Raw genomic sequence first — 24,982 nt, 5'->3', positions numbered from 1 at the left:
TTTGGGTGGGATTCATTTCATGTCATGAGACGTCTAACCCCAGCAATGACTTTGGTTCCTTCAGCAGTCCATGTCAAGAAACAGATATTTTCAGATATTTTATCGTCTTATCATTTTAGGATGGGATATATCTGGACATGCCTCTCTCGTTCCAATGAGTTTATCAGAGGTCAAAACAAGTAGCTTAGGTGGGTTACCAAACTTCAGACAGCTCCGTTAGGTGAAACTAATCCCACCCTAGCAGGGCAAGTGCCAGCAACTTACAGTTCACACACACCTTCAAAACACATTTTCATGTTGCTGTTGTCTTGCATCAAATTTGTGGAATTGAGATGGGGAAATAAAGGAGCAGCTGCAAGACTCATTAGCAAAATCTTCAGCGCATTTCAGGGAAGGAGAAACAACTGCTGCCAACATCTGATTATTCTAATAGTGCCACCTGCTTCTGTCTTCTGATAGAGGAGAGCCAGAAGATGCAGCCATTAGCACCTGAAACACACCTAAACAAACCAAATACATAATGGTGGTGGTGGCCCTGTGGCTCCGTACGGTGGACCAGGGAGGAACCAGGGCACTTTGGAAGGACTCTGGTTTGACCAAATATGCATCTTCAGCAGTCTGAGATCATTTGTCTGCAGCTGGGCACAATGACATCATTTCAGTACTATTTTGAAGTATTATCTTATTTTGATTAGGATGCCTATTGTGATGTAACATGGTGCTTTTTTTTTGCTTGTGATTGCCAAAATGAAAAACATACAGATGGCAAAATTCCTTCATTAAGCAGTTCAGCCTTTATAATATATATATTATTTAATTTTTTTTTCAGAAAAGGGATTTATAAATATAACCGACTCTAAAGAAGAATTTGAAATTGGTGAAGAAGCATTTTGCTTTGAAGTTAACTTTACAGCATATCCATCAGTTAGATGCATGTGGCTATCTTCCCAAAAAACATTTCCATGTAAACAAAGTTACAGCATGGATGGACGCAGGTACTTGAATAGTTTGGTAGTTTGATATAATAATGCCTTGTCTTTGTATCTCATTTGGACTGCTTACTGTCCATGCTTTGTACTATTTTTCTGTTTTTTAAATGTGGTGGTGAAGCTGTGTTAACAAAAGGTGCTCAAACATGATTTTGGGTTTCAGTAGCAGTTCATGTAAATAACTTCTAGAATCAAGTTATTCTCCATGTTATAATAAACCCTTTGGTAAATTAAGCATGTAGCCTTTTGTTTATCTGCATTTTGCTATTCCCTTTCTCTCTAACACAGTTTCTCAGTTACAGATCTGTTTCGGTTTTCATACTGGATCACAAGTTCTACATGTTCCCCTTTTGTCATCCTGTTCTTGATGATGTTCCCAGTGTCTTTCAGACCACTTATATCAAGTCTAAGTCCACGCAGTTTCCCAGGCCACTGTTAGATCTGTTCGACTATGCCACAGAAACATACCGTTCTGCTTGTTACCTAGGTCATGTACTCTTCCACTGCTGCAAAACATGTTTTGAATAAACCTGTTAGTTATCTACCTTTTCTGTTATTTCCTACAATGAAGTTCTGGCATGAATCCTACTCAAGGCTAATGTTTTCTCCATTCCTTAGGCCTTCTAGTTTCTTGATAACATTATCTAATTTCCTTCAGAGACTCTTTCAAAGTAGTCTCATGGCTTTCAAGGTAACAACTCTTATTCACCTCAATGAAAATAAAACTAAGCTGCTCTTTTAAAGTTTTCACTTTAAAGCTATGTAGGGCCTAGGCAGGAATTAACGTGGCTGCACAGATTTTTTTCTTATATTCTTAAAACCTCTCTTAGCATCTGCATGAAACTGTGCTACAGCCATGATTATTATTTTTATCATTTCTTTCCTTAGTATTTTGGTGCACTCAATTTTACCCACTAGCTTCTCAAGTCATTTTTGCAACAGACTGGCCTTTCCATCTGCCCTAGAAGGTGCATTGGAGTCAGATCTTCATGAGGTTCCGAGACAGCTCAGTTCAGACTAGTAAACTGTCATCTCCTAGCAATAGCCACAGGAACTCTGTCCCTGCTGATAAAGCGAGGACTGTCAACAAACTTTGATAGCTGTGGGTGTGTGTTGGTGACTAATCTGCAGTGCCTGACATGGGCTAGCCAAATCTGTTCTTTATGATCACTACTGATTTTGGAAATGAGGTTTCAGGGGACAGCCGTGAGCATTTGCTCATCCTTGTCCAATAGGTACCTCCCTCCAGCTGATAAGGCCTAGTTGATTTGCTTTGCAGCTGGTATTGGTCTCTTCTCACCACTCATAAGAACAGGGGCCAGTTTTGCTTGAATGATTGACAGCTGCTGTAAATTAAATCTGGATAAGAAGGTGCTGCAGGTTGGGCCAACAATAACAATTTTGAGACCTCCAGAAATAGCTTACGTAACTCTCATTAATGGGTCAGGTGCAGCTGGTGGTGGCCTGGGATCTATGAGTCACATCAGATAGCCTTTGCAGCACAGCACCAACAATTGTCGAGAGCTGATCATCACCTGCTGCCAGAGAAAATCTCAGCCCATGTCCTGGAGAAGTGCATTCCAGGGCAGCCCTGCACCATCCACGGCCACGATCATGGCCATGGGCAGCTCACTGCCCCAAGTATCACTGGAGCTTGGCCTAGAGATTGCTTCAGACAACTTATCCAACCATCTGACTATGCTGTCAATTAAATATTTTTTTTTAGGTTCATTTTAGGTAATTATACTTTGTGTTTGTTCCTTTGTCATCCAATTTATCTTATGGAAAAATATAATTGAGGGAAAAATCCATTAATTTAGTGATTATTTCATCTGACAAGTACATTCTTCTGTACAAACATTCCCCACAGCTGTTCAGTTTTGGTTGAATACTAGCATTGGATAGACACGCCTCCTCTGAGGAAAAGAAGTAGAGGTAGATATTTCATTCAGTTTGAAGCAGCAAGGGGTAGGGAGTTCAGGAAATACTGCCTGCAGCTGTAGCACTGCAAACTTCATTGTGATTTTAAAGCAGAATGTTTCTTGAAGCAAAACAAATAAAGATCATCATATATCTTCATGTATTGTGAATCTAACTTTGCACATTTTAGTTAACTTCTGTGTAACCATGTCTCCCAACACTTCTACTTTACTCCTTTCATATCCTTCTTCATTTCCTGTTTTTCTGCATTTTTGATTTCTGCCATTTCCTTATCAAATTGTTCCTCCTGATTATAGATCATATTAAATTTATTAATTAACTCTGTCCCCTTCTTTAGTTTCTAATTTCAAGTCCCAAGGATTCATCTCTTTTGTCACTGCCCTACATGTTTCCAGACATTCCTTCGGAATTTCCATTTTCTGTTTGCTTTTGTTGACTCTCTGCTTTAGCACACTGCTGATTTTCACTTCCCTCCTAAGAGCAAATCATACACATAGCGACCTCTGTTAAATTTATAATATTTATCTCACATCCCTTTGTGTTTTCAGTTACCAAAGACATGCTTTATATTATTTTCTCATTACTTTATTAAGATTTAATTCTTCAGACCTAGGATTTCAAAAGCAACAGATGATTTGTGGCTTCTTCTGCCTTCAGTATCCATTTTGAGGTAGCTTAAAAGGGGTCTGATTTAAAAAAATCCTTGAGCTCAGGGACATCTTTAAGGCCACTTCAGGTGAAGACATTCAAAAGTCAGTAACTGTACGGAGTTGCTGCCTTAGTCAAAAGGCAAAATTGCCAGTGGCTTCCATGTGAGTTCTCCCAGTTTAGAATTGCCAAAGCAGTTTAGAATTGCAAGGTGATACTTAATTCTTTTGTATGTATCTTGCTTAATGAGAAATATCCTGGGTTTATTTCTCTAGATTTCTTACTTCACAAATTGATGGTATAGGCTGTCTGGTTTTAATTTCTGCTTCAAACCACCAGATATTCTGCTTGCCTTTACCACAGAAATTTAGTTGGGGCTTCCTAACCAGTTATCTTTGAGCAGCCAGACAAATCATCTGTCCCCAAAATCTGCCCTCATCTCCTCCATCTAAGAGAGATTTTCTGAAGTGCCTTTTAATGTTGATGAACTGCAATAGCTGCCATTTAAATTTGACAATCATCATTTTGACTTCGACAGTATTAGATTTACAGTTGGACTCAATGATCTTTAGGGTCTTTTCTAATCTAAATCATTCTGACACCATGAATTATATATGTTGTCTTCCAAAGGATTGGTAATAAAATCACATTCTGACTGTTCACGTGTACTCCAGGAACTATGAAGAAAATTGCAGAACTAACTCAATAGCAGGAAACAAATATCCTCTCATCAAGACTGTTACATTCTGGGATTTATATTGTCTAAGCAAAAATAATTTCATCTGGGTTCCTCATTAGAAGATGTTGGATTGTTTCAAACATGTATGCACCCTGACTACATCTGGAATCTTTTTAAAGTCAATTGTTTGTCCATTTCCCTCCTTTTCTTTACTCCACAGCATTTCATCAAAGTTCTGCAACCATCAGCACCGGTCTGGAGTATACGTATTTTATGCCGAAAATGATGATACAGTCGTGACAAAAAAATTCACTCTGTACGTGAGAAGTAAGTGAGAAAATAATCCCTGTGAAGATTTGTCAAAGTCTGCAATTTTGCCACTGGTATAAATGGAGCTAAGATGTTTGTTTTCCCTTGGTATTCCCCATTTCATTTACCTAGGTTTATTGTTGACAATGGAGGACCACAAGGCAAAAACGTGATTCCCTTCACTCTGCACTACACTACTGAAATCCAGGCTCTGGGTCAGAGAACGATGCTGGCTGCCTGTGTGTTGTGTTTCTTCTGTTGGTCAGGGATGGAAAACAGAAGAAGGAGGAGGAAGTTATTAATTTTTTTGTCTTCCCTTTAGTTTGCTGTAAACAGAGATGACAGAATATGAGAAATGAGTCATACACTGAGAAGAATAATGCTTCTTCAGAAAACCACAAAGCCTGGGAGCTCAGTAAAATACAGAGTATTTTATTGTAACTCTACAGAGCCAGAATATCATAGAATCATACAACAGTTAGGGTCAAAGCCCCATCCAACCTGGCCTTGAACACTGCCAGGAATGGGGCAGCCGCAGCTTCTCTGGGCACCCTGTGCCAGTGCCTCAGAGCCTACTTAGTGAAGAATTTTTTTGTAATGTCTAATCCTAATGTCTCCCCTCTTTCAGCTTAAAGCCTTCCCCCTTATCCTGTCACTACATGCCCTTGTAAAAAGTCCCTCTAGAGGTTTCTCCTAGGCCCCCTTTAGGTGTTGGAAGACTGTCATAAGGTCTTCCCTGAGCCTTCTCTTCTCCAGGCTGAAGAAGCCTGTGTAGAGACCCCATGAGATACACAGTGAAAGGAAACACCCTCATTAGGTGTTAGCTTTCTATGGCACATTTATGTTATTTTTTTCCTAATGGCACTTGTGAGTTAATGTAGTTAGTCTGGAGACCCGTTGGTGTGTAAAACGTGTATTAGGGCTGCAATGTTTCATATACCCCTGCCCTCAAGTAACACACATGCAGAGTGTGCCCAATGCTCCCAGTTATCTCAGTTCTGCCACGCAACTGCAGCACCCTCTCACCCTTGCTCTAGGTCAGATCAGGAAGCATTATTTACTACGTATTATTTATACAGGGTTCCTTTGTGCACATTTTGTATAAGCTGGGCACCCAGGCCTGGGGTGTCAGGGGAGTCCTAGGGCTGACTGCTTGCTCTGAGTTAGAAAAGCAGAAGTCAAGGTTCTAATTTTGGCTCTGCCACTGTTTTGGTCTGGCTGTGCCTGTACAGAGAAGCAGCTGCTCCTCTTGCCTTGCCCACACTGCCATCCTGCAGAGCCGAGGCAGGGAGCTGTAGGAAGACTGATGGCTGTACTCACCTCTCACAGTGACGTGTGGGTGGGTTAGTTTGAAAACACAGAAGCAGACCTTGGTCTTGGCAGAGTGACATTGCCCCATAAATGTCAAGGTTTTGGTCACTGAAGTGCTGACAGAAATTATCTTGTGTTATATTTTGTTGTCTCTGCCCATGGCAGGGGATTGCAACTAGATGGTCTTTTCCAACACAAACCATTATATTATTCTATTATATTGTTGCAGGAAAGCCCGAAATAAAGATGCAGTGGCTGTTCAAGCAGATCACCTGTATCGCTGACAGTTACCCTGCCTCATCCTGGGTTTGGAGGAGCTGTTCCGAGCTGAACTCATCCAAGTAAATACATTTCCCTCTTTTTTATTCATTGCAAATAGCATATCTGATCTATCCTTGGTTAAATGAGGACTGGCCTGTAAGAAAACAAGTGTAAAATGCACCTTTGACCATTTGTACAAGGGCCAATGTGTCACGCTCCAGGAAATCACCAAAACTAGAGAAAGTTTCCCAATTTTTTTTTATTGTCATGAAATGAAGTCTATAAAGGTGTGTATCTCAGGCTCTTTACAGTGAAATAAACCCCACAAGGTTTATAGCAACAGTCAGGTAGTTACAAAATCAAATCTGAGTTTTCCTCTTGGCCTGTCAAAGGTACAGGTATTCAGGGAATGCATTGGTTAATACAGGCTTGATTAATTAGGTAAGCTTTGATTAATACAGCTGTTACAGTGACCTGTTATCAAAGCCAGTGAAGTCAGTGTACTGGTTTTGGCTTGGGTAGAATTTTCTCCACAGTAGCTGGTGTGGGGATGTGTTTCGGATTTGTGCTAGAAACAGTGCTGATAATTCAGGGTTGGTTTAGGTACTGCTGAACTGTGCTTACACAGAGCCAAGGCCTTTTCTGCTCCTCACACCACCCCAGCAGCAAGGGAGCTGGAGGTGTGCAAGGAGTTGGGAGAGGACACAGCCAGAACAGCTGATCCCAGCTGACCAAAGGGATATACTGGACGGTATAATGTCATGCTCAGCATGTAAACCTGGGGAAGAAGGAGGAAGGGGGAGGTTTGGAGTGATGGCTTTTGCTTTACCTGTTAAACTGTCTTTATCTCAGCCCATGAGTTTTCTCACTTTTACTCTTCTAATTCTTTCCTCCATCCCATGGTGGGGAGTGAGTGAGCAGCTCTGTGGGGCTTCCTTACCAGCTGGGGTTAAACCGTGACACTCAGTGAGAGTGTTTCTATTTCCTCTATTTATCTGGGGCAATGAGTCAGGCCCTAAAATTTCAAAAGATGCTAAAACAGCTCTGAGCTGTTTTATAAACCCTGCAGTTTTTATTTAGATATTTCAAAAAATAATATTCCTGTGCTGCAGAAAAGTACTAAGTCAAAGCATCTTTTGGAAGACTGTGGATAAAGCTCTAAGTATTTTAAGCAGATATTAAAAACAAAATATCTAGATGATTTTTTTATCCATAGCTCTGAAAAGGCTTCCTAACATGATCTGTGCAGAAATGGAAGAGGAAAGAAAACATCCAGCTAGTGATTTTAAAGTAGTCCTTAAATCAGCTTTCTGGAAAGAAAATGCCGTGACATTTCTTTTCTTGGGAACTTCCATATATAGAAGTTAGGGCTTCATGTAGAGCTGAATTCATTTTATTTACTTACCTCTTCATTTATTTGTGTGACAGTAAATTAATAAGCTGATGAATGAAAGAAAAGCTAAATAAATAATAAACAAAATAATCTCTGTGGAGGCTTACTTTCCCTTGAATATAATGTTCCCTCTTTCTATGTATCAGGTCCTAAATAACTCATTGATACAGGGTAGATGCTCTCCACTATCAGTGAGTGAAATTTTTCATTGAAATCCTATAGTTGTGAATGCTCCATCCCTGGTGGTGTTCAAGGACAGGTTGGACCGAGCCTTGGGTGGCATGGTTTAGTGTGAGGTGTCCCTGCCCATGTCAGGGGATTGGAACTAAATGATCTTAAGGTCCTTTCCAACCCTACCTATTCTATAATTCTGTGATTCTAAATCACACACCTGAAGGGAAAGGAGTTAGAACTTTGCTACTGGTCCATTTTGTACTATTTGTTTTAGTAGGGGCTCATTTGGAGCTGCTCCATGATTTGGGTGCTTGCGGTAATGGTGAAATCAGTGGGAATAGATGTGCTGAGGGGGGATTGTGTCAGCTGTGAAAGTCTGGAGATCCCAATGGTTAAGCAGTGCAGGTGCCCTGCCAGGGCAGTGGTGGGACTGAGAGTAAGCCCAGTGTGGGAGATAGGGAGCCCAGTTCAACCCCTGCAGACGCCATCATGTCCATCACCAAAAATGAGATTGGAAACTGCTCTGAAGCCTCACTCTAACAGTGACAAATAAAACCCAATCTCGTCTATCCCTCCCTCTATCCCTCCTAGCACAGACATATCACAGAAGACATGTTTTGAACCAGCCACCTTCTACCCTGGAAAATGACATCGTGAGCCAAAAATCAGAACTGGTCTGCTTTCTTTTTCAGCTGTACAGAAGAAATCACTGAGGGGATTCACAACTTGTTACCGGAGAGGAGATCCCTGGGGTCATGGATTTCTAGCAGTACTTTAGATGTAAAGGAGACAGCAACAAACTTCTCTGTGGAGTGCTGTGCAAACAATTCTGCTGGTTCATCCTGTGAAAAGAATTTTATTAACCTATCAGGTACCATAAAACAGTGTTTTAGCACAGGTTTTCTCAATTAAAGCTGTCATTATAGATCTTACGGTATTTTAGGCCTGGCTAAATGGCTGACCATGCCATGGCATTGTAAGTAAAAAAATACTAAAAAGTATTTTAGGCCTGGCTAAATGGCTGACCATGCCATGGCATTGCAAGTAAAACACAAGTGCTGTTTGTATACACTGGGGGAAACAGTGGATGAATGGGTGAGTCAGGTCTCTTTTCCCTGGTGCCAAAGCAGGGGCCTCCCTCGTTAAAATGAGCAGAAATTTCATACAAATATGAAGTGCTGAATAGAGCCGTGGCAATGTTGGGTCTGCTGTTTATTTCATCTTAGTAATCCCTAACTGAAGCGTGAAGGCAACAGCTTTGGGAAGAGCTGAAGCCACTTTGGTAGTTGGAAGGTGCTGGCCCTTGTTCCTCTCCTGGAGGTCACCATGGTGCTGCCAGAAATGCCCATGGGAGCTCTCCTCACCCCATGGGGGTCATTGCACACCTAGGCAAGAGCATGACTGAGCCAACAGAGACACCCAAGAGTCAGTCCCTGTGTGGCAAGCAGGAGTGAGTACTGGGGAAAAGACTTTAAACTGTGGGTTCTCCTTGTACCTTTAGCTGTACACGCAAAGCTCTGATTCAATGAGTAGTAATATGTATCTCTTAAAGTTGCAGGAGCTGTTTCTCCTCCCCTGGACAGTACTGCCTTCTATGTCTCTGTTGGATTTTTCCTCCTATTGATGGCTTTCTTGTTTATACTATATTTTCATAAATACAAAAAGGTAAAAACAAATATGAATACCCATCCCTTCTTCTGTTGTTCCTACCAGGCTGTTTCTCCTTCTCTAAGACTTATTCCACTGTTGTTTTTTTTTTTATCTTCCAAAGCAATTTAGGTACGAAAACCAGTTGCAAATGATTCACATTATAGGTCCATCAGATAACGAGTATATCTACATTGACTTCAGAGAATTTGAATATGATCTCAAATGGGAATTTCCCAGGGAAAATCTGGAGTTTGGTGAGCAGTCCCTAAAGCAAACCCCAGTGCTGGTAGCCTGTGCCGTACCAACTGTGAATAAGATTGGCATATTGTGTCTTTTAGGACAGGTCCTTGGTTCTGGGGCTTTTGGGAAAGTGGTAAATGCAACAGCTTATGGAATTAGCAATGCAGGAGATGCAGTCCAGGTTGCAGTCAAAATGCTAAAAGGTATGATAAACTCTGGGTGCCTATTACAAGCAATGATGTATTCTAGCAGCTCTGAAGCAGAAGTGGTGCTGGAAATCCCTTTATACACAAACTTCTACCAGTTACACCTCACCAATACCTCATTTCAAAATCCTGTTTCAGTTTGAAAAGGTACTGCTGAAGTGCCTTCTTCCTGTAGGATGTCCTATACAGCAGAGGTCTGCATCATGTGTGGAAGGATGAAACTGCTCTGCTCTGAAGAGAATGAATGCAAATTCATAGTGCAGGTTAGCCTGCTGGTCACATTGGTGACTCTGTGGACTTTGGTGTAAGATCCCTTTGTCTTGTAGTGCTGTCTAGCTGTTGTACTCCCCTCACCTGCTGTGCCTGAGGTTCACTGAGATCATGAAGACCAAATGCGTGCTGAAAAACAAGACTAAAGCTATTACTGAAACACAGAGTTTTCCTTAGCTATGGGAGTGCAACTGGTTGCATGCCATATGGCTGTTAAGACATTTTTCTCTTGCCAACAGGGTTGACTGCCATTTTCTCTGTGCTTGTGAACACCTTAATAATTGCTGTTTTTCCTTGTCAGCCCAAGAATAACAAATACTAACATTTTATGACTGCCTTCCCAAACATTCAAATGACCCATGCTAACACACATGTAGTTTTCACCTTTGGCTGAATCTTTTTATACTGCACAACAATTTTTTAGGATGTTCCCAAGTGTACTGTCAATCCAATGAACTTGAAATGAAGACTTGCCTGTGACAAAGCATCGCAACCATTGACATTTTTCTTTCTTTGCTGGAGATTTCCAAATCTTTGTTATTGCTTTTACAGAAAAACCTGATGCTTCAGAAAAAGATGCTCTAATGTCTGAGCTGAAAGTGATGACTCACATTGGAAGCCATGAAAATATTGTGAACCTACTAGGAGCTTGTACTGTGTCAGGTAACCTGCAATTGTAGAAGGGTACCAATTAAAACCGCCGGAATAACAAGGACTCCTGAACAGAAAAAAAGTACCAAAAACTTGGTTTCAACTTTTGTTGAAAGCAGTATTAAAAACATCCAAGACATATTTAGTCGCCTGCTGTTTCTCAGGCTGCTGTTTCTCAGGCTGCTGTTTCTCTCTTCATCCCAAATCCTGTCTTTGCCCAACCAATTTTGCTTTTCTGTGCTGATCCAAAACAAAATGAAAATGAGCTGAAAGCAAAGTTAAGGCCATGGATGTGTACAGATATGAGTGCTTTCTCACTGAACTTGCATGAAGTGATACAACAAGCCTTCTGTAGAAGAGGTTTTCATGTTACAGTGGTGATGGCACTGATATGGGTTAGTTTATTAAGTGAAAAAAAAATCTTATCTGGTGTGAGGTGCTTTTGTATCCACGTGGTTTTGTTCACATAACAAATTTTAATTTGTTCTTTTTTAATCATGTGGCTCCCCAGATAGTGAAGTTGGAGAAAGAAAGCGGAAAATGACTGCAAAATATACAGGAAAGAAAAGAAATGAAAAAGAGCAGGGATGGGGGTGACACCCAAAGGAAGGAGAGAAGTGAATAATGAAAAGAGATACAACTGGGGAAGGAAGATGCATGGGATGCCTAATACTGATTAGTTCTGAGAGAAGATGTGACATTATTAGGGCTTTAATGGGGAGGGTGCCATAGTTAGCAGGAAGAATTTACATCTCCACTATTTCAGGACCAATCTACTTGATATTTGAATACTGTTGCTATGGTGACCTTCTGAATTACTTAAGGAGCAAGAGAGAAGAGTTTCACCGGACATTGGCGTATGTTTTTAAACAGCACAACTTCAGCTTTTACCACAATATTCATTTGAACCAAAATTCCAGGTAAAGCATTCAGCAGCAGTTTAATGCTTTATAAACTACTGTCTCCTTTTAAGCTGCATTCTCAGCTGTGCTGTAAGTTGCTGAAATCACTGAATTCATGACAATGTGTCTTCACATACTTTAATAAGCAGTACCTTAGGGAGGAACTGAGATTTGATTCTCCCTATGATGTTCTTCACACTGGACTGCAAAAGACAAGTAATATCTTTTTCTCTTTCCACTTTCGAGAAGACTCATGTCTGTGCCCAGGTTTTTAATGGCAATAACTGATCATGCTTTTTTAGTGCAAAAAATACTTTATGTGAAGAAGATTATGAGATATACTGGGTGTAACCTTTGAAAATGTGTCATCCACTCCAGGAAGGGAACTCACCTCAAGTATAATGTGAATGCAGCTGTATGGAGAGAAGATGAATTTGAAGTCACACAGAGCCAAAACATAAATATGGCATCTGGATCAAATGGGATTGTGCTGCCTTCTGAGGAAGGTAATTGCTTCTATCTCTAGTAATTCTGTTATTATTGTACTTATTACGTTATTGCTCTAACTAGACAAGATTCAGTGACACAGGAGGCCCCTTTCTGTCATATGCCTCTGTTCTCTTCTAGCAGGAATTTTGCTGGAGAAGGATTCAACAGCACTTAAGATGAGAGGTTTATGTCTCTGAGTATTTTTCATGCAAATACTCATGCATAGTATTTGCATGAAAATATTCTTTCCTTTACTTTGTATCTGAACAAAGGATGCAAAAGATGGATTCTCTTTGTGATGTTGTCCTTGGTAGGAGCATGTGAAAATCCTTACCGCAATCAATGGAATTAACCGGATAGTAAGTAAGCCCATGGAAAACTCATTACTTCTGGTTGGTTTTTTACAGATGAAATTAGATGTGGAAGCAGATTGATGGATGAAGAGGAGGACTTTAATGTGCTCACTTTTGAAGACCTTCTTTGCTTCTCTTATCAAGTTGCCAAAGGAATGGAGTTTCTTGAGTCCAAATCGGTATGATGAAGGGTAGGAAATTGTTTAGAGAGAAAAGGAAGCAAAAACAGGTCAGTCAGACTGAAGAATAGAGCCACTCAGTGGCAGGTTGGAACTATGCCTCCTTCCCTGGCTTTACAGCAAAGACTGGATTGCAGCTTTAGACATGACCCTGAGTAAGACCCTGCACACTTCTACCTGCTCTGGCCCTGTCCCCCTGCCAGGACAACCAGGGACTACCCAGCTCGCTCATTCTCCAAATTGTTTAAGTGAAAGGAGGCATCAGTTCAGGGAACTCTGTCTGAGACAAGGGAATTATCCTTTTCTGATACCAAATGCTGCAGTGCTAACCTTCCTTTTTCTTCTAAGTGCATTCACAGAGACCTTGCTGCCCGAAATGTACTAGTGACCCATAGAAAAGTGTTGAAAATATGTGACTTTGGCCTTGCCAGAGACATAATGAACGACTCCAACTACATTGTCAGGGGCAATGTAAGTTCTTGTGTGCTCTCTGTTTTTCATGCCATTGTAAAAATGACAAGGAACCAAGAAAGCGAAGCCTTTCATTTTCAAATTCCATGTTAGCTTTATGGGTAGCTGTAGAGAGTGCAGAAATCTCATGTTTTCCTGCTCTTGGCAAATGCAGATTCTAAGCTTATAATTAATATGACCAAGCTAGTACTCTAAATGGGATGGTACCCACATGCTTTCTGAAGCACAGTGAAAATCCATTGATGGAACTGCTGGGAATTGTTTACTGTTACGCACAGTAATAATACAGGGACAATAGCATGAGGGGGGAGTACACCTGATTGTCTGGCTATAGGAAGTACTGTGTGGGTATTGTCATCTGCGGTACTCCCTCTGGAAGTCAAAGGAGGGAAGAAGGCTCTTCCAGGGTTGAGCCCATCTCTTGCTTAAACAGTCATCTAAAATGGATGAGGTGAACTGGCTTCATAGAAGTGCCTGCTTCTCTCTATAAGGGAAATTCAAAGGGGCTACAGGAACAGGTCCAGATTTTCACATAGCAAACATGAACTGATCCTACTCAAGCAGTGGAAACTACAGTGACTCATCAAGAAGGACTGTGTCACAGCATGACATGGCCTCCTTTCCCCCTGTCTGTACAGGCTCGTTTGCCAGTTAAATGGATGGCTCCTGAAAGCTTGTTTGAGAGGACATACACAATGAAGAGTGATGTCTGGTCTTACGGAATATTACTGTGGGAAATTTTCTCTTTGGGTATGTTCTGTAACACAACAGGAAAGCAGCCCTTGGTTTTGGCAGCTTCTGAATTAACATGCATTCTCTGATGTTCTTCACAGGTGTAAATCCCTACCCTGGGATTCCAGTTGATACAAACTTCTACAAATTAATACAAAGTGGATTTAAAATGGACCAACCGTATTATGCTACAAAAGACGTGTAAGTGTATTTCCTGAGTGATGGACAGCATGGGAATTTATATTTATTAAACCACTGTTCGTATGTACACCATACCTTGTTCAGGAAAAGTTGCAAAAGGTGAGATCTTCCCCTGCCTCTGGCTGCTTGATCCTGCAGGTTTTATCCTAACACAGAAGTGATCAACACAAAAGGTTAGATGGCCCTCCTTTCACAGGGAACTTCTCATTCTCAGGTCACAGACTTCTTTTCTTTTTGCAAAAGCTATGTTATACCAAGTACATTTTGGATATTCACTGAATCTTTTGTGATTTTTTTCTAAACTTCCTTTTTTTTTTTTTTTTTTTAATTGAGCTTTAGCATGTTTCATTCAGTTCCAGGAGGACAGGGATCCTCTTAAAGGAAAAACCCCGCTAAGAAAGGGTTGGTGGGAGCTCTCTTTCTGTGCCGTCAGCACATGGTTTTTAGCCTGTGCCTCTGTGCCTGAATGAACCCTGCCTAGAGGTGGACCACAGGGAGCAATAGAAGAGAAGGTGATGTGGAGCTACGAGACCCAGAGCATGAAGGAAAGGGAAGAACTTTGGGTTGCCTGAGCTCTTTCGGCAGACATCTCATAGATGGTCTAGGGACTAAGTGCCTTGCTATGACAGTATACTATTTTTATCCTCTCCATGTAAAGAATGTAATGGCATCAAAGGTGACTCTGACAGATTGACCTATGAAAGGTTGTAGTGGGGCTTATAAATACCAGGGAACCTACTGATCTAGTAAGTTTACAAGGGACTTTAGCAGATAGGCATTGCGCTGGTCCCTGCTGAAACTGCAAAATCGGGCACCTTTCCATAAAATCATTCTGGTGCCCCATCATTCCCATTCAGATTCTGTACTCCCATGTAGTTACTTACAGAGAGTCCAGCAGCTAACATGTTTTCCATATCACCTCTTTGCTCCTGCAGCTATCGCGTGATGCAGTCCTGTTGGGACCTTGACTCCAGAAAGAGACCCTCTTTTTCCCAGCTGGTTTCCTCTCTTGCCTGTCAGCTGGCTGAGGCAGAAGGAGCAGTAAGTAAACACAGAAAGAAGAAAAATTCACTTTTCTTTTACTTTCTTATTTTTTTTTCCCTAGCCCCATAGATCACAATTAGCTGATAGTCTTCTGGTTTCTATTCAAGTGCACCACTGAGTTATGGATACATTGCCCATGGATCTATGTAAGAGTTCAGGGGATTTTTTGCTGTTATGGGAAGAAATCCTGACCTCCCTGATGAGGATTTCTTTCCTCCAACTGTTTGCACCAGGACTCTGGAAGGCTGAAATCTCTCAGCCTGTGCTATGGGAATGTGTTTCACTTGTGAAGGAGCCAGTACATTTGGCTTTGGTGATGCTGATAGCTACCATGGGAGAGGAGCTGAGCCTGGGCCACCAGCCAGGGATCTCATGGGGGGCCCACCATAGGTGCGTGCTGCCACATCCTCACAGACAGAGGGAGGGCAGTATGTCATTCTCAAAGTCATGCTTCATACTTACCACATGATGGTCTCTTCCTCAGGGAGGATAAGCAACTCCTTTATAAACTACTGATTCCTACCTGGGTATCTCCCCTGGGCTAGACACTCTGTTTCCCAGTGCAGTGTCCTTGTGAACCTTCTAGCGTATGGAGAGCTATGAATGACTCTTGGCTTTGCAGCCTTGAGCCTCCCTGCAGGCTGGTAGCCTGGCAGAACCTGCTGAGCATAGGGATGAACTAATGAGCAACTTCGAAGCACTGTACCTAGAAAAAAAATCCAGTCTTCCAAGTACAATAAATAATAACAGAGGGTATATTTTATTTCCTTGTTCCAACTCTAGGTTTACCAAAATATGAAGAAAAATGTTTCCACACACAATTCCAGCATCAAAATGAAACCACATGTAAGTAGGGATGAGAAATCTCTGCTATCCCCGACTGTGCTCCAGCATGAAGGCTCTCAGGTTGAAAAATAATCTGGGTTATGGATTTGAGCCCAGTATTTTCATAAATTCCATGTAGCATAAATGTATTATAACACCACTAAGAAAAGAAAATGTTACCAACCACTGTTCCATTCACCTTTCTTATGGGACAGTCTATATTTATGTTACTTTGAGGAGAAGACACAGTTCATTGCTTTGAATTCAGCAAACACGTTTATTGCAGACAGAAGCAACGGTCTTTTCGACTTATCTTTGGAGATCTCTTTTCCCAGTTTTATGTAAATAATGTCTTATCAATGCATTGAATTCAGACTTTTCTTACCATATGGCTAGCAAGTACAAGAAAATATATGTAGTTTTTTTAGCTGATGTTTACAACACGGACTATGCATCTAAAGAGAGCTTGGTGTGATTTCCAGAAGTGCTACTCACGTCCTTGTCTCCAGATGTCAGCAAGAGCTGGAAGAAAAGGCTATTGGAGTAGCCATCTTTAGATGTCAGAATTTAAAAGTATCAGTCCTGTTTTACAAGGAACTGTAAATCTGAGTGTGTATAACTGTCTTATCCTGGACAATTGCTGTGGAGTTCCCAATAGATGTCAAGTTCAGGTGAGTTCACTTCACTGAGCTTTAGGTACTCGGGTGGTCTCTAGCTGTCCAGGTTACATTCCACATCTGCTGATGACAGTTAGGCACTTACAAGTTTTTTTTCTGTTTTGTTTTTTTTTCTTTTCTTTTTTAACTAAAATAAGCATTTAAAACAATCAGGAAGAGTGATATTTGGAGATGACCTTCTGCCTCCCTGGTCTTGAAAATTCAGGTGTCAGTTTCCGACTGAAAGTCTCACTTCAACTGCATTATAGCTAATTCCATTCTTTGGTCTTTGTGTGTTTAATAACAAATAAAAAGGTTTAACGTTAAAGAAATTATCTTCTGTAGCAATTTAGGAGTGTAATAACATCACTGCTAATTCCCAGAAGTCATCCTGCTTGTATGAACCCAGCTGCAATAAAATGAGAGTATGTCTCTTTAAATTTCTCCCTGAATCCCAGACAATAACCAGAGGCTTGATGGGTTTTTAATATAGATGAAAGGACACGTTATTTTCATTATGTGGTTTGGGGATTTGTAAATGCAGCTTTCATAATGACTAACAGGATACATTTGTCTATATCACAGTGAATCAAGATGAGAATACTCTGGTTAGTAGTTTTCTTCTCTTTTCCATTTTACAAGATGTTAACCACAGTTAGAATTTTCACTGCAAGTGTTATAATTTAATAACTATTTGATAGAGTATGCTATCACATAAATTGAGCCTCTTTTTACTAATATTGTCTGAAAATAATGAACGTTGTAAAACAGCAATTATGATTTTTATATTTTTGTTAACACGGTTGAATTTGCAAGGGAACATTGATTTTTTTAATCAGATATAAACTGCTGAAGAATAATTTGGAAATATAAATATAAAGATAGCAATAAAACTTTAACACTGCATTTTCTGGAAAATATGTCTGACTTTTAACATACTCACAGCACAATTTCAAAGTGTTCAGCAATGAGATGTCACTGTTTAGCACCATTAACACACAGCCTGCACCACCTGGAAAATGGGAGTTAAGTGTCTTGTGCAGACAGGAGCTTTCAGCCTTCAGAGCTCAGAGGAACTTAACACTGAACTGGTTCCATCCAAGCCTAGCTGGCCCTGGAAACTAAGCAGATATGAACTTGGATCATAGACGAGCAGATGGAAATCCCATGTGATTTAAAACATGCCAGGGAGTTGTGTCAAATGTTTTTCCAAAAGATTAAAAAAGGAGTGGACAGAGGTCATCTGGCCCCATCAACATTACTGAGCTGAAATTCAGGGATAAAAAGGTGAAGAAAGGGGACCTACAAGAAATGTGAAGAGGGATTTTTTACAAGAGCATGTAGGGATTGAACAAGATGAATGGTTTTAAACTGAAAGAGTGTAGATTTAGATCAGATATTAGGAAGAAATTCTTAACTATGAGTATGGTGAGATACTGGCACAGGTTTCCCAGAGAAGTTGTCTCTGCCCCATCCCTGGCAGTGTTCAAAGCCAGGTTGGACGGGTCTTTGAGCAATCTAATCTAGTGGAAGGTGTCCATGCCTGTGACAGGGGGGTTGGAACTAGATGACCTTTACGGTCCCTTCCAACCCAAATCATTCTATGTTTCTATGACTCTATGAATAGAGAACCTTGGAGTTAACACAAACTCCTCATGACACACGTGGGAAATGCAGCTCAGGCAACACAGCTCTCTGAGAATGTACAAGCAGGAAAAAGACTGGTGTCCTGGGTTCAGCTCTAACAGTTATTTATTATATTTTATTATATATATTATATTTATTATATTATATTATATTATATTATATATTTATTATATATTATTCAGCTCTAACAGTTATTTTTCTCCTTCTTAGTAGCTGGTGCAGTGCTGTGTCTGGGCTTTAGTCTGAGAACAATGCTGATAACACATCAATGTTTTAGTTGTTGCTCAGTAGCACTTATCCTGATCAAGGACTTTTCAGTTTCTCATGCTCTGCCAGTGAGGAGGGGCACAAGAAACTGGGAGGAAGCAGAGACAGAACACCTGACCTGAACTAGTCAAAGGGGTGTTCCATACCACAGCACATCATGCCCAGTATATAAACTGGGGGGAGTCACCTGAAGGGGACTGATCATTGCTTGGGTCAGACTGGGTGTTGATCAGCAGGTGGTGAGCAATTGTATTGTGCATCACTTGTGTTTATTGTTGTTTCTTTTCCCCTTCCCCTTTTATTATATATTCTCTCCCCTTATCATTGTTATTACCATTATTATCCCTTATCATTATTATTATTGGTGGTAGCACTAGTGGGTTTGGGTTATACCTTAGTTACCGGACTGTTTTTATCTCAACCAGTGGGGTTTACATTCTTTGGATCCTCACCCCCATCCCACCTGGAGTGGAGTGGAAAGGGAAGGTTGATCAAGAGGCTGCATGTTTCTGGGTTACCAGCTGGGCTTAAACCACAACAGCTCGACTGTGGAGGGTTGTGCATCTGCTTCTCTGTATGGCAGAGATGGATGCACCAAAACTAAAGGAGGTATTCAGTGGCAAATAACAGCTTTTAGGAGCACATTTCCTTTCCAGAATGCTTCCAACACAACTTAGCGAAATGCTGGTCTGTTCCTGAGGTTTGTGCACAGCAACAGCCAGTGCTGTTTAAGGAGCTGTTTTGTGATTCTGGAAGGAAAATGCACACATTTCTCTTGTTAGGATCCAGACCCCTAATCTGTGCCTCCAGGAGCATGTTCTCAAGAGAAAGTTCTGGATTTGAAGTGGAATGGAAAGAGATAAGCTTGTTTCGAGACCTCTGGCAGGGATGTCATTAGTCTAAGGTAGATGCATAAAGTTAGGCAGAGATTGACAAAGATTCAGTAACCAGAGGAAGAAGGGGAACAGAAAGGGCTGAGTTCAATTAAAGTGCTGAATCACAGAATCGTTAGGGTTAGAAGGCACCTCTGGAGACCATCTGATTCAACTCCCTGCCAAGGCAGGACCACCTAGAGCAAGTGACACAGGAGCATGTCCAGGTGGGTTTTGAATGTTTCCAGAGAAGGAGGCTCTACAACCTCCCTGGGCGTCCTGTTCCAGTGCTCTGCCATCCTCAAAGTAAAGTTCTTTCTCATGTTGAGGTGAAACTTATTGTGTTTTAATTTATGGCCATTGCTCCTCTTCCTGTTGCTGGGCACCACTGAAAAGAGCCTGGCACCATCATCCTGACACCCACCTTTGAGACATTTATATGCATTAGTAAGATCCCCTCTCAGTCTTCTCTTTTCTTGACTAAACAGGCCCAGCTCCTGCAATCTCTCCTAATAAGAGATGCTCTAGGCCCCTGATCATCCTTGTGGCCTTCGCTGGACCCCGTCTAGCAGCTTGTCTTTCTTGTACTGAGGAGCCCAGAACTGGACATGGAACTCCAGATGTAGCCTCACTAGGACCACCTAGAGGGGGAGAATGAAAATGGAGGGGGATAGGAAAGGGTACCATGCCATCCTCGTAGGAGAAACAAAGAACAAGATATTGGCGACTCAGACTCAAAGGTGAGATGCGTTGAGGAATGCGCCTCAGTTTTCTTTCCCTTTTCCTTGGCACAGCACACCCAGGAGCGGGCGGTGCCGAGGAGGCCTCTCCGCGGGGCCCCCCGGGGCCGCGGTTCAGGCCCTGCTGCCGGAGCCGGCACTAGGTGGAGCTCCGCCACCGCCGCGGGCAGCCCCGGGCCGAGGCAGTGGCGGCGGCAAAGGGCCGGGCCTGGGTCAGCCGCGGTAACTGGAGTAAAGCTGCAGGAGACCCCTGAAAGCGGTGCTGGAGGTAGTGGTGCCGGCCCGAGGGACGAGCCAGGAGCCAGTCAGCCTCCTCCCGCAGGGTGTTCTTTCAAAACACCGTGCCCGTGTGCCGCAGGCAGCAGACAACAGAAAAAAAAGGTGCTTCTCTGTTCCGTTCAAAAGAAACTGGAGGGGCTTTTCCAACATGTCTCACCCTCCGATTTGGGCTCTTTGAAGTCCGTCTGGGAGGAGCTAGGGCTAACCATGTATTGACCCAGAAGAGGAGAGCAGAAGGTACCCTGTCATGCAGGCTAGTGGTGTTTTCCAATCCACATGTTCATGGTAGGATCCGTGAAAGGGGATGAAGAAATCCAAGATAGAACTTGCTACAGAGCTATTTGCACACGTTACTTTTTCAAAGGTTACACTTCTGCTGAAAAATGTTTTGGGAGTGCAGAATCAAAGCAGGTTGAAGATGACTGGATTAGGGCATTCCCCATGCAGCTGGGCTTAGGGCACACCAGATCTCAGCCCCTTCTCCTAAACACTGAACTAGATCACTCACTGGCACAGGGCTCCCTCTTCCCAGCTGTGCTACTGAGTCGCTGCCTCCTTCCCTCCTCCATCAATGGCTAATTAATTAGGTCACGCAAAGCAAACCAGCTTTAAAAAGCATAAAAAGACTCACGGAGACCTGTTGTTGAGGAGACCACAGAGTACTCTGGGACTTGAGCCCAGCTCCTTCTTACCCTTGCTGAGCACGCCAATGCTCAATGTCTCTTCTAACCACACTGTCAGAGACCTGGGCCAGATTCATGCTTCCTGACATGCTTCCCAGGAATGATATAAAGAGGTGGGCTGCTGGGGACAAGGATCCTGCCTTACGCGTCACTGCCACATTAAAATTTAGGGGTTTAAGGCTGTGCTGGAAAACAGGAGTGTAGAGGGGCTGCTGAGCTACCCCCGGCCGAGACAGGGCTGGTCCCCAAGACCTGAGCCACCAGGCGAGTGGCCAGAGGAGGGCAGCGTGGGCACAGCTAGGAGCCTGGCTCTGATGTCTGGGTCTGGCCCTCCCCTTCACTCCTTTGAGGGCTTCTGTTCAGGCCGGAAAAACACGTGGTGAGACTCTTCTTCCCTCCCAGGAACTAGGAGAAGACAGCTGGGAGCAAATGGGAAGTGGTAGAGAGCAGTCAGGCACCTGTTTCTCCTTGGAGCCGCAAGGACTGAGGTTTTGTTTGATTTAGAGGGAAAAGGTTTGCCCATGGAGAAAGATGAGTATTTTCCTGCCTTCTTACAGCCCCAGAATAAAGGTCCCATTTGGGAGCCTCAGTCTGCTCCCTGCCCAGCCAAGGAAGCACTTGGCACCTGCCTGCTTGGACTCCCGCATTGCCTAGTACGAAATACTGTCCACAAAACACCACAGTGCTGTAGGGATATGTACATTTACAGCCCTTGAAAGCTTCGGCCTCGCAAACAGCAAACTGTCATAGAGTCACAGTCACCCTGTGCCTCTGCTGACTGAACAGGTCTGCTGGATCAGACGCTGCTGTGAATCAGGGGCTGAGGGAGACTGTGGTGTGGGGCAGCCACTTCATAGTGTATTGCCATGGAAAGCCCTGGAGAGAGGGATAAATGAGCAGGACTAGGGGGAGGGAGACGGGACTGGACGGGACGGGACATGGCTATAGGACGTGCATCAGCTCCCTGCCGATATTACATTCCAAAGCTGGGAGGTGTAGGAAATTAATCAGGGAAGAAGGCAACGAAGATATCGGCCTCTCTATTGTCCCTGGGGGGTGGAATGGCGTGAGGTCTCGCAGGTGGCAAGCATGTGCAAACTATTTTGCAGCTGGAATTTGATGTTTTGCTTGGCGTAGGGGTCAACACGTGCATTAGGTGGCACCGTTCCAACCGCTGGGACTGGGCTTGTGGTTTCCCTGGGATCTGTGTGGATCTCGGAGAGGGCTGGGGGGCCAGGGACACCGTGCACCCCTATCCGCCTACCTGTGCCTCTCCACGGAGCCCAAACCTTGCTACTGGCTAGCACCGCAATCCCACTGCATCACCCCGCCGAACGCCGCCGGGGCTGCGCTTCAAGCTGAAGCAGATAACAGCTGCCCTGCGTGCTCCGGGGAGCGTCCGTACGGGGCGGTAGGAGTCCCCGGGGGGCAGGGACCGATAACAACCGAGCCCTGGGCTCCCTCCCCGGGAGCAGGCCCACCGGGACCGTGCCGTCGGGGCCGCTCCGCGGGTGCGCGTTGCCGGTGACTCACAGCTCCCGTGACAGTACCAGGCCCCGGCCTCCCCAGGCGGAACATACCGGCAGCGTCCGGGCACAGGCGCTCTGCAGGCGGCCCGGCCACGCTGGCTCGCCTTTGCTTCCCCTTCCCACATAAAAAAAAAAAAAAAAAAAAAAAAAATTTAAATTCCGTTCAAGGCTGGAATTCATCGCCCAGCAGAGGGGTACAGTGGGAGAGCCTGCACCAGCAACTTCCAAGCGAGCAGAGCAATGCCAACCCCGAGTGCCAAATCAGGGAACGCCACTGGATCCGCCTTTGGTCCCCCTCGACACACCGAGCGTCTCTCCTGAAGGGTCTGGTCACTGGACGGAGAGGCTGGGGACCCCCACCGGCCTGTGGCTGCACGAAGCCTCCAGTGCATAACATGGGTGTTTTCCCTCACTTCTCTGCTTACGTTCCTGTTTCCCTGAGGGAGCGAACTCAGCACCTGTGAGAAGCGGCAGGGCTGGCCGGGGCAGCGGGTCGGCCGGCGGGGACCAGGGCTTGCAGGACCAGGGTGCCCCATCCTAACACAAGGGGCCACCCCTCATCCTCCCCCGTCTCTGCTTCCTTCCCAGCAACGCAAATCCGCTCGAGAGCGAGCGTTTAGCATCTAACCCGCTCCTAGAGGCATGTGCTTAAACAAGCCGAGTATCAACCCCACGATAAAAGTATTGGGTTATTCTGCAACGTAATCTACATCAAAGCCTCGGGGGCTGCCGGCTTGAAAAGATCCAAGATGTTTTTTAAGTCCTTATCATGTCTGTGCTTAGGGGGAGTCATAAATTCCACAGGTCGGACTAACTAACACACGATTCCTCCTTCCCTTCTCCCTCCTCGGCCACCAAAGGGCTTTCCAGCAGGCTTTTTTTTTTTAACCTTGCAAACAAAGCTCCCGGTTCCCTGTCATTAAGGTGGGGGAGAGGGGAGGATCCCCCAGCCCGCCCCGACATTCTCCTAAGTGACGGGAAAATAAATTCCTTAATCCAGAAAACGATTAGAAATAAAGAGGTGAATTTGCATCCCCGCAAGGGTCTCGGCAAACCGGAGCGGTCGGTGGAGGGGGGAAAGCAGGGACTGCGCGGCACTGGGATGTTTTTGGCCCGGGACGGGGGTCCCCGGGCTGTACTGCCTGCCCCGTTACCCTCCAGCCTTCCCCAGCACTGGGCCCTAGGTGACGATGAGCGTCGGCTGAGAAACGAGGTGCCTCAGATGCGGGCACCGGCCTCTGCCTCCCCGCTGGTCGAGGGCCGGGCTGTGGGCAGGGAGCAGCTGGCAACAGCATCCTGCCCCCGGAGTTCCTCACTCAATCACGCCGCTGACCTGACTCCCCCCACAGCAAGCAGATCCCCTCAGAAATTACTTATTCAACTCAAGAAATAAGCCTGGGTCTGGAGGAGGAAGGCGGGGAGCCCGGCTTCTGCCCGTAACGGGGCTCCTGTGAAAACCCTCTTCGGTGCGGGAAAGACTCACAAATGGGTGGGGGGAATAATAATAATAATTTAAAAGATATTTCCGTGCAAACGGTTTTCCGGATCAGGCACTTGTCACCTTGAGAGGAGTTAAGTCCCATTTTGCAGCTCAGGGTCTAACGAAATAGAAAAAAAAAAAAAAAACGAAGGAAGCAAAAGAGGAGAGATCAGGGCTTCGTCCACACTCAGGTCTCGGGGTCCGGTCCCGGGGTTCCCACTCCTCTCCCGGGGCTGTGGCGCTGGGACCAAGTCGATGGGAAGACCCAAGGCAGGGAAGGAGCGGGCAACTGCCAGGGCCGGCTCGGGAAACCTCCAACATGCAGGACGGCGAAGAGAAAAGGGGGAATTCCCGACAGAGAGAGATACTCCCTCTCCCAAAACCTCTCGGGAAGTTCCGATAGCTGGAGAGGTCTGGCAGGGGGATAAATCCTGCCCCAGTCTCAAAGAAAGGAATCCCAAGCAGGCCCGTAGGCTTCCTCCTATTTTAAAACAAGAGGGTCCCGGGACAGAGCTTCCCCTCCCTGCCACCGGGCACCTCGGCGGTGGGTGGGGAGCAGGGACAGCTCGGCAGCGGCGAGGGATGCTCCGGAGCATTTGTTCCCGGGGTAGTGGGCCTCGCCCCCGCCCCGGTGGGGAACGGCTGGCAGGGTCCTGTCTCCCAAGTGCTGCCCGTGCTAGGGGCGCAGTTGGAATCACCGTCCGACGGGCAAAGGCAGAGCAGGGCCCGAGAAGAGAGGAATGGAGCGCTCGCCGTGAGGCTCGGTTCTGCTCAGAGCCCTGTTCTGCTTCTTCGCTGGAGCTCAGGACTCTCATCCTTTCCGGTGGTCCCCAGACCCTCCAGCTCGGACTGGTGTCGGGTCTCATCCGAAAGCGCTGCCACCTGCTTGGCAGGGATTCATGGATGGAGAC

The 24,982-nt window shown here is 44.4% G+C and overlaps 1 protein-coding gene across 2 annotated transcripts in view; it reads left to right on the top strand.

The window, feature by feature from the left end:
- Nucleotides 1-16,295, top strand: part of FLT3 (fms related receptor tyrosine kinase 3) — a 38,034-nt gene extending 21,739 nt beyond the window's left edge. The window contains exons 9-24 of one of the 2 annotated variants that reach the window (XM_057410367.1): nucleotides 830-995; nucleotides 4,478-4,584; nucleotides 6,107-6,218; nucleotides 8,398-8,576; nucleotides 9,264-9,370; nucleotides 9,477-9,609; nucleotides 9,694-9,798; nucleotides 10,624-10,734; nucleotides 11,489-11,642; nucleotides 12,003-12,130; nucleotides 12,521-12,645; nucleotides 12,994-13,116; nucleotides 13,755-13,866; nucleotides 13,950-14,049; nucleotides 14,985-15,090; nucleotides 15,877-16,295. In XM_057410367.1, coding sequence (XP_057266350.1) covers nucleotides 830-995; nucleotides 4,478-4,584; nucleotides 6,107-6,218; nucleotides 8,398-8,576; nucleotides 9,264-9,370; nucleotides 9,477-9,609; nucleotides 9,694-9,798; nucleotides 10,624-10,734; nucleotides 11,489-11,642; nucleotides 12,003-12,130; nucleotides 12,521-12,645; nucleotides 12,994-13,116; nucleotides 13,755-13,866; nucleotides 13,950-14,049; nucleotides 14,985-15,090; nucleotides 15,877-16,011 — 2,003 coding nt within the window. In that variant the 3' untranslated portion in view covers nucleotides 16,012-16,295. Of the gene's footprint in view, nucleotides 1-829; nucleotides 996-4,477; nucleotides 4,585-6,106; nucleotides 6,219-8,397; nucleotides 8,577-9,257; nucleotides 9,371-9,476; nucleotides 9,610-9,693; nucleotides 9,799-10,623; nucleotides 10,735-11,488; nucleotides 11,643-12,002; nucleotides 12,131-12,520; nucleotides 12,646-12,993; nucleotides 13,117-13,754; nucleotides 13,867-13,949; nucleotides 14,050-14,984; nucleotides 15,091-15,876 lie in introns of both variants that reach the window. The other variant, XM_057410366.1, reaches the window with a different exon arrangement.
- Nucleotides 16,296-24,982: the final 8,687 nt, after the last annotated feature.

This window comes from Pezoporus wallicus, unplaced genomic scaffold (assembly GCF_028554395.1).
Source record: "Pezoporus wallicus isolate ANWC-B61680 ecotype Strahan unplaced genomic scaffold, APGP_CSIRO_Pwel_v1 contig_1876, whole genome shotgun sequence".
NCBI lineage: Eukaryota > Metazoa > Chordata > Aves > Psittaciformes > Psittacidae > Pezoporus > Pezoporus wallicus.
This window is presented reverse-complemented; position numbering and strand designations above follow the sequence as displayed.